The sequence below is a fragment of the Lolium perenne genome, chromosome 5 (genome assembly GCF_019359855.2).
Source record: "Lolium perenne isolate Kyuss_39 chromosome 5, Kyuss_2.0, whole genome shotgun sequence".
NCBI lineage: Eukaryota > Viridiplantae > Streptophyta > Magnoliopsida > Poales > Poaceae > Lolium > Lolium perenne.
Genome location: NC_067248.2, coordinates 130,505,088 through 130,513,484, shown reverse-complemented (window position 1 = coordinate 130,513,484; position 8,397 = coordinate 130,505,088). Strand labels below are relative to the sequence as shown.

The 8,397-nt window shown below is 45.4% G+C and overlaps 1 protein-coding gene across 1 annotated transcript; it reads right to left on the bottom strand.

Annotated features, from left to right (window-relative positions):
* Positions 1–5,025: 5,025 nt before the first annotated feature.
* LOC127298348 (uncharacterized) lies at positions 5,026–5,648 on the bottom strand. The gene is made up of 2 exons (XM_051328233.2): positions 5,573–5,648; positions 5,026–5,487 (listed from the first exon to the last, which is right to left on the bottom strand). Exons 1-2 carry the CDS (start codon positions 5,640–5,642, stop codon positions 5,192–5,194), a joined length of 366 nt encoding a protein of 121 aa, XP_051184193.1. The 5' UTR covers positions 5,643–5,648; the 3' UTR covers positions 5,026–5,191.
* Positions 5,649–8,397: the final 2,749 nt, after the last annotated feature.

The window sequence follows — 8,397 nt, the reverse complement described above, 5'->3', positions numbered from 1 at the left end:
TAACCCCTTAGATCAAATTATCTCTACCCAAAACAAAGTTTTAACAAAGTCACATTGAGGTTTATAGCGCTTGACTTGATGAGCTACTTCAATTCCACCAAGGTCAAGTGAAACTTCAGTTACTGTGACTATTTTACTTTAAAGCACGAAAATTCCCCAGATTTTCTATGCATGAATGCAATGCACACATCTGTTTCCTCTAATTTTGTAACCCCATTACCTGGGATATTACAGCATCATATCAGAGGATGATGCAGAAGTGTTTGGCGACACAGATTGGGAAAAACGTGCAAGTATACATCGACGATGTCGTCATAACGTCAAAAAAGGGGGCCACGCTGATCGAGGATCTCAAGGAAACCTTTGACAACCTCGACAAATTCTGCCTCAAGCTGAACCCGACGAAGTGTTCTTTTAGCGTTCCAACAGGAGAACTTCTGGGGTTTCTAGTTTCAGCAAGAGGAATTGAAGCAAATCCCGACAAAATACAAGCTATCGTAACAATGAGGAAGCCAACAAAGTTGAAAGAAATACAGCAGCTAACTGGGCGAGTCGCAGCTTTGAGTAGATTCGTCGCCAGGCTGGGAGAAAAAGCGTTACCATTTTACGCTCTGATAAAACAAGGAGAGAAATTCCAGTGGAACGAAGAGGCCGACAGAGCTTTCGAGGATTTGAAGCGCACAATCTCGACACCACCAATCTTGGTGGCGCCGAAGGAAAAGGAACCTCTCCTGCTGTATATTGCAGCCACGCCCCAAGTGGTTAGCACGGTGCTAGTTGTTGAAAGAGAAGAAGAAGGAAAACTCCATGGAGTGCAAAGGCCAGTATATTTCATCAGTGAAGTTTTATCGCCTTCCAAACAGCGGTACCCGCAGTACCAGAAACTAGCATATGGAGTAATTGCAACGGCAAGGAAGTTGCGCCACTATTTTTCGGCACACCCGATAATAGTAGTCAACGAAGCACCTCTTTCAAATATACTGAACAATCCAGAAGCTACAGGGCGTGTCTCCCTTTGGGGAATAGAACTTTCCCCTCGGGACATCACGTATGAAAAAAGAAAGACAATCAAGTCGCAAGTTCGCGCATTTCATTGCAGAGTGGATGGAGCTACAAAACACGGGACCCCCAGATTTGTCGAGAACTTGGACCATGAACTTCGATGGATCCAAGAGAGTAGAAGGAGCTGGCGCAGGAGTAGTACTTATATCACCTGAAGGCGGCAAGTTGAAATACGTCCTTTGGATGACGTTCCCTAACGCATCCAACAATGAAGCAGAATATGAAGCCCTCATACACGGGATGAAGATGGCGAAAGCTTGCGGTGCAACTCGACTAAAAATCTTTGGCGACTCACAATTGGTGGCTCAGCAAGTTATGAACCAATGTGATGCAGTCAATGATAGCATGATGGCATACAAGGAGGTGTACAATGAGCTCGAGAAGCTGTTTGATGGATGCGAGGTAAACCACATCAGTAGATTGAGCAATGATGAAGCCGACGTTCTCGCAAACATCGGGTCGCAGTGCCTCCCAATCCCGCCAGGAGTATTTTGGGAAGAAATAGCGGAGAGATCCACGAAGCCAAAAAAGGTGCAGAAAAAAGCAAAGGAAGAGAAAACTTCGGCGCCCCTCAAAGAAACCACGGAGGATGAAGAGGACCAAGAGCTTGTGATGATGGTAGAAATTCCTTGGATGCAAGCATATATATCATACATCCTCAGGAAAGAAATACCCGACGATCCAGTTGAGGCAAGGCGAGTTATTCGACGATCCAAAGCTTTCACAGTGATCAAAGGGGAATTATACAAGCGAAGTATTTCAGGCGTCCTGCAAAGGTGTGTCACACCCGAAGAAGGAAGAATAATTCTGAAGGATGTACACGAAGGAATATGTGGCCACCACGCAAGCAGTCGAGCTATTGCAGCCAAGGTTTTTCGGGCAGGATTCTATTGGTTGACAGCAATCGAGGATGCCAAGGAAATAGTACGAACCTGCGACGCGTGTCAAAGGTTTGCCGCAAAACCTCACTCTCCAAATGCGAGAACTAACACCAATACCATTGTCATGGCCCTTTGCCCAATGGGGACTCGATATGGTGGGCAAGTTGCACAAAGCTTCGCCTGGAGGGTATGAGTACTTGCTGGTCGCTGTCGACAAATTCATCAAGTGGGTAGAAGCGAAGCCAATAAATTCACCAGATGCAGCGTCGGCAATAAAGTTTGTGAAAGGCCTCGTTTTTCGGGTTGGGGTGCCTCATAGCATTGTTACAGATAATGGTTCAAACTTCACATCCAAGGAATTCAAGGAATACTGCGCAGAAGTAGGCATTAAATTGCACTTTGCGTCAGTTGGGCACCCGCAAACTAACGGACAAGTCGAGAAAGCCAATGGTATCATCTGCAACGGCCTCAAAAAGCGCCTGCTAGGACCGCTTGAAAAGCTCGACATACTTGGCCAGAGGAATTGCCAAGTGTTTTGTGGAGCATCCGAACAACACCAAATACGGCGACACAAGAAACTCCGTTTTTTCTCGTCCACGGAGCCGAAGCAGTACTACCAATTGAAATAGAGCATGATTCTCCAAGGGTAACAGAGTATGACGAAGAAACATCACAAAAAGCTCGAGAGGATGATATGGATGTACTCGACGAAGCTCGCGATGAAGTACTTTCACGAGTCACCAAATACCAGCAAGACCTCAAAAACTACCACAGTCGACGGTTAAGACCAAGATCTTTTCAAGTTGGGGATTTGGTCTTGTGGTTAAATCAAAAAAGTACTGAGAAGCTCGAATCACCATGGTTGGGGCCTTACGTTGTCACGGAAGTCATCGACGGAGGCGCATACAGGATCAAGGACAAGAGGACAGGGGCTCCCGAGAAAAACCCCTGGAACGTAGCGCAGCTCAGGCGGTTCTACGCCTAGAGTTGAAATATAGCCCTTCTCTGTAAAAATACAATGTACTGAAACACCGGCGAGTTTTCAGACGCACTCTTTTCCTTTTCGGGGCACCGAGTGGGGCCGGAAAGGTTTTTAATGAGGCGGGCTCGCGGTGCTGCAAATATAATAAAGATAGTGGAGATATACTTCTTATCCTTCGACACGCTCGGGGGCTCAACGCCTTCAAGTCTCAAAATACGTACAATATAGACAAACTAGACTTACCAAAATATTTCGCCTTGGTACACTTATACCTCGCCAAATATAAAAATCGGAAGCTAACAATTATAAATATAGTCTACACGTTAAAAATCTTATTGCTTTGGTCTAAGAACCTCGCAACAAAAATATAGAACTTCGACATTAAGATACTCGGAGGCTTGCAACCTATTTGGTGAAAAAATAAAGATATCTTCTTACAGAGGAAAAATCTTCGAGCTGGAAAAAACAGTACAAACTCTAGCCAGAAGGCTCGGGGGCTCCAACAATATAGAGCACTTTACAATATACAACAAATTTCTTCGGAAATCAATAAAGATACAGACATAATGTTTTCCAATATGGTACAAATTAGTCAAAGCCTAAAATACTATCTATGGACAAGCCTCTGGTTGTTTTATGTTCAGCATAGGACCCCTTGACGAAGAATTCTGAGTCCATCCGAAGAAGCTCATCTATCATCGACTCGGCTACAGGAGTTACCATCTCATTGATTGTGTCAATATCATTTTTTCGCCGCGATTTCTTGGCCAGGCAATCAGCAACAATCTTCGTCAGGTCTAATTTTGGATGGCAAATATTTATCATAATCATGGCGAACCTTGCTCCAGCAGTCAATTGAGCTCACACAAAATTATGAATGCGGGGAGCATCTCTGAATATCTCCAGCAATTCAGGAAGAGTTTTGGGAACTTCATTTCGAGAAAATAAAGTCTTGTAAACAAGGGTTAATGTTGTCGTGCAAAAATTGAGAAATTCGCGCACTTGGCAAGCACGATCTTGGAACCTGACAATTTGCTGGGTTCGTTCAGGGGTGGCCCAGAATAAACAGCCATGGTTAAGGGAAAGATTGATAAGAAGATTTGTTCTCTCGTTTACTCTTCGATCTTCGGCGGCAGCATCAAGAACCGAGCCTATTAAGCGACAAGGCAAGAAATTTAAAAGGGGGCACAGCAAAATAAAGAGGAGGCATTGTGAGGTTGGAAAAACATACCTAACATATCTGTCCTAGCCTCCAACATTAGCTCGAGCATGCTATTTTCTCGGGTAGTGGCTTCCTTTGCCTCCAATACAGCAGTATCCTTGGCAGCCATAGCATCTTTGGCTTGTTGGAGAGCAAGTTTTTCTTGCTCGGATGCTTTCCGAGACTGTTCCATCATTGCTAGAGTTTGTTTCTTCATGGACTGAAGTTGTTGTCGAAGTTCTTGCAAATCCTCCGAGAAATGTTTGCTCGAAGAACCTTCAAGAGGGTCGTTATCAACTATAATTTTCTTCGAGAAGGAAGAAGCAGGTGAAGCATCGGCAGAGCAAGGATTGGTCGAATAGTTATCAAATATTAACTGGAAAAGAAAGCGCCAGGATCAATGATAGTGCCAGAAGGAATTTCATTAATTTCTAGAAAAATTTACATAGACATTACAAAAGAAGTTTCTCCAAAAGGACTACCAGGATAATTGTCGCCACAGCTAAATTGGCGACAAGGGCAAAAGAAATAGAGACAGCAAAAAAAAACAAAGAGGCATGCAACTAGACCTCCGGCCTTGATGAGCGAGGAGTTGAAGATGGTTTGATCCCGAGATAGGCCAGGATTTTCTTCGTGTTGGGCTTGGCTGCCTTGATCAACGACCTCCATCTTGATTGCTCTATCTGATCGGTGTCGCCAACCTTCATCCAGTCAACAGTTTGTTGACTATCAGCGACCAAGGCAATAGTGTTCTCAACAGCAACCTTCATGTTCTCCTGGCGCATCTTCAGTCCAAGATCCTCTGGCGGATTGAAGTCCTTGGCAAGAGCAAGGAAAGTCTTAGGCTCCTCTTTCTTCGGGAAGAAGTAGGGAAACAACTTCGACAATCCTGCGTCAGCATTCACCACGCCTTCGCGAATTTCTTGGCCATGAAACTCCAGATAAGAAAGTGCGTCAAGCAGAGGATCATTGGTGGGATTCTCAAGGTCAAAATCTTGGCTTGTTTGACCTGCCATAGAAATTATATGTTAGTCGACAGCAAGTAAAAACAAAAGAAAGCAAGTCTTAAGAAAAATAGAAGGGATCAACAAAGTTACCGAGGAAGCGACGATTTTGCGTGTTCAAGCGCTTGAGGATTCCCTTTTCACGGGTGTCCTGTGCGGCTTTGTGCTCGTTTAAAGCAGCTTCAGCATCTTCAAGTCTCTTCTGCAGTTCCTCGACACTAGCAGCTTTTGCCTTGGCTTCATTAGCCTCTGCTTTGGCTTCGCTAGCAACAAGTTCGGCTTTCTTGCGGGCCGCTTCACTTTGCTCCAGTTTTTGAGCAAGAGTGTCGGCAAGCTTGTTGGCCTCTGCAAGTTTCTCTGTCGAAATAGAAAAGAAAGGTCAAAATTGCGACAAAAAACAAGAGCAAGAAGTCAGAAACAACGACAGCAAAAAAGTTATTACCTTCAGTTCTGCTGGCATACTCACGGTACCCAATGAATTGGGATCCGATGCGAATAAGCTCTTTGATCATGGGCTGTCAAAGAAGAACAAAGAAAGAGAAACATCGGTATGGAAAAAGAATGAAGACGTAAAAAAGCAAATAGAGGAAATATAGATACTGGCAAGAAAATTAAAAAACTTACATCATCCAAGAGCGGAGTAGAAGAGCTACCCAATTGGGGGGCAGGCTCGATGATCGTTTCAACCCTTGTCCTTTTTGGTGAAGGAGCAAGGGGGCTTGAAGGAGGAGTGGTGGTGACGACGTTTTGTTGAGGAGGCGAGGATTCTTCTCCTTCAACTAGCGTCTCCAAAACAAGTAAAGTACGTGACGCGCTCGTTCGAGGAGCCACGTCACGAGTTGGTATTTCTTCCTCATCATCACTGCGATTAAAGATTGACAGCATAAAAAGCAAGATGAGACAAAAAACTTCGACTACAGAAATAAGGGGAAATCAAGGTGACTTACGAGCTGACGAGGGATGCGAGATATGGATCATAAGATTCCTTCTGACGAGAAGGATCAACTTCTTCGGCTTTGGAAGTGCCGGAATCTTCGACGTCATTCCTCTTCCTTTTGCCTTTTGGAGAAACAGCGGGAGGAGGAGATAGTGCCGATGCAGTGCCTTCGGAAGATCCCGCAGATTTTCGAGAATCCACGGGTTCATTCACAAAAGACGGAGATTCTTGATTGTCATCAGTGACAATGGCCCTTTCTTCGACTTCTCCACCTTCAGGAAGAGGAGGAAGCGAGACAAGGTCTGGATGATTCTGTGCAAAATAAAACAGGGAGAGATGTCAGAAATGAAGTTACAAAAAAGATAGCAAAGCAACAACAAGACAATAGACAAAGATTACCTCGGGAAGTGGATTGGCGGCGCTGAATGGCGTCACACGGCAAGAAGAAGGGACAACATCTTTTTTGCTGAGAGATGAAATTTTTCGGACAAGTCTTTCTAAATCCTTGACCTCCAAATTCACCGACAGCCGATCTACGTCCTTGTCGCCGGCATATTTCCAGAGAGGATATTTGCGAGCCTGAAGCGGCTGCACTCTAGTCCTAAGAAAGTATGCAGTGATTTGGATACCCGATAACTCTTTGCCGCGAGTATTTTGCAACTCGTGGATACGAGCCATCAAGGTTTCTGTCGATGCCCTTTCTTCTTCGGTGGCCTCCGCGTCCCAGGAGCGGCGGCGAAAGATTTTCTCGGCGCCATCAAAAGGAGGGATGTTGTCCTCCGCACATCCATGGTTCTCCTCCTGAATGTACAACCACTTCTTGCGCCATCCTTGAACTGAGTCAGGAAGCTTGACGTCGAAGTAGTCGATAGTGGGCTGAACAGAAATTACAACGCCGCCTATATTATAGGCGACATTGGGCAAGCCATTACGGCGACAGAAGAAAATGCGCTTCCATAGCGCCCAGTTAGGCTGGACGCCAAGGAAGGCCTCGCACAAAGTGATGAAAATGGAGATATGGAGGATTGAATTTGGCGTGAGGTGGTGGAGTTGCAGACCATAGATAAAGAGAAGTCCACGGAGAAAAGGATGAATGGGGGCGGACAGACCACGGATGAGGTGATCGACAAAACTTACCCGGTACCCCATTGGAGGGGTTGGGTAGCTTTCCTCACTGGCGAAGCACAATGCCTTGGGTTTCTTGCTGATCCCCAGCTTCTTCAGCATGTTGATATCTTGAGTGGAAATTTTCGATCTTTCCCACTCCGCCGCTCCAAGATCCACGGCGGCCATGGAGGATTCCGGCGTGCTGTGCCTTGTCAATCGACGCGGTGGCATCAACAATGGCGCAGGGTTTGCAGCTTGGAGGCGAGGATCTTAGGAGGTTGTGGATCGCAGGAGGAAATTTGCAGATGAGAAAACGAGGACGGCGCGAGCGGAAGTGCTCAAGGAGGAAGAAGATGATCTTATATAAGGGTGCGGTGAAACGATGAACCGTTGGATAAGGAACATGTGTGACAGATGATAGCCACGTGGCAACAAGGGTAAAAAAGTAACTTAACGTTGGGGAAGTTACGGTGCGTGCGCCAGAAAAAGCGGAGGACGTGTGTCCCCCACTTGCACGACATGTCAAGAAAGTGGATCAATTGGGCCCGCATGGCAGCGAGAACGGACCTGTCGCTAGCAATCGTGGCTATCGTCAGTAATAACGTCACCTTGGCAGAAGGAAAAAATCGACTAAACAGCTTCATAAAAGGCGACATGGAAAAATAATGCTGAGCTTTTGATCAAATACAAGTTTTTGATCAAATGCTCGGGGGCTACTTTGGAAAAAAGAAAAAAGATCCAGAAAGACAAAATAGAAATGGCGTGAGCCTATGATCAAATACAAAATATTTGCTCATAGCTTCGGGGGCTACTCCCATCGGGAGCGCTGTTCGCGCACCCGAGGAATTATAAAACTTCGGGAGATAAAAAGAAAATATAGCGGCATAAGGCGTGGAGCCTACAACCAAGTACAAGTCCTTGGTTGTAGCCTCGGGGGCTACTCCCATCGGGAACGCTGCTCGCGTGTCCGATGAAATCATAAAAAAGGGAGAAGAAAGAAGATGAGAAAAGAATGAAAGAGCAAAAAGAAAGATAGCAGAGCAAAAGAGTATATTTCGAGTTATAAATAACTCTGCATATACTCCCATCGGGAGAGCAATATAAGTCATCTTTGACTCGATAAAATGTGCCATTCCAATAGCCGAAAAAGCACTCGACAATATATTCTCAGAACGCCAAAGTTGCGATCAATTTCTGAATGCCGCAAATTTGCGAAGGTAAGA

Excerpts from the sequence above, each read along its gene's own strand:
- LOC127298348 (XM_051328233.2), bottom strand. The coding sequence starts at position 5,642 with ATGATCAAAGAGCTTATTCGCATCGGATCCCAATTCATTGGGTACCGT. Across the intron at positions 5,488-5,572 it reads GTATGCCAGCAGAACTGAAG|AGAAACTTGCAGAGGCCAAC; the intron begins GTAATAACTTTT and ends CTATTTCGACAG.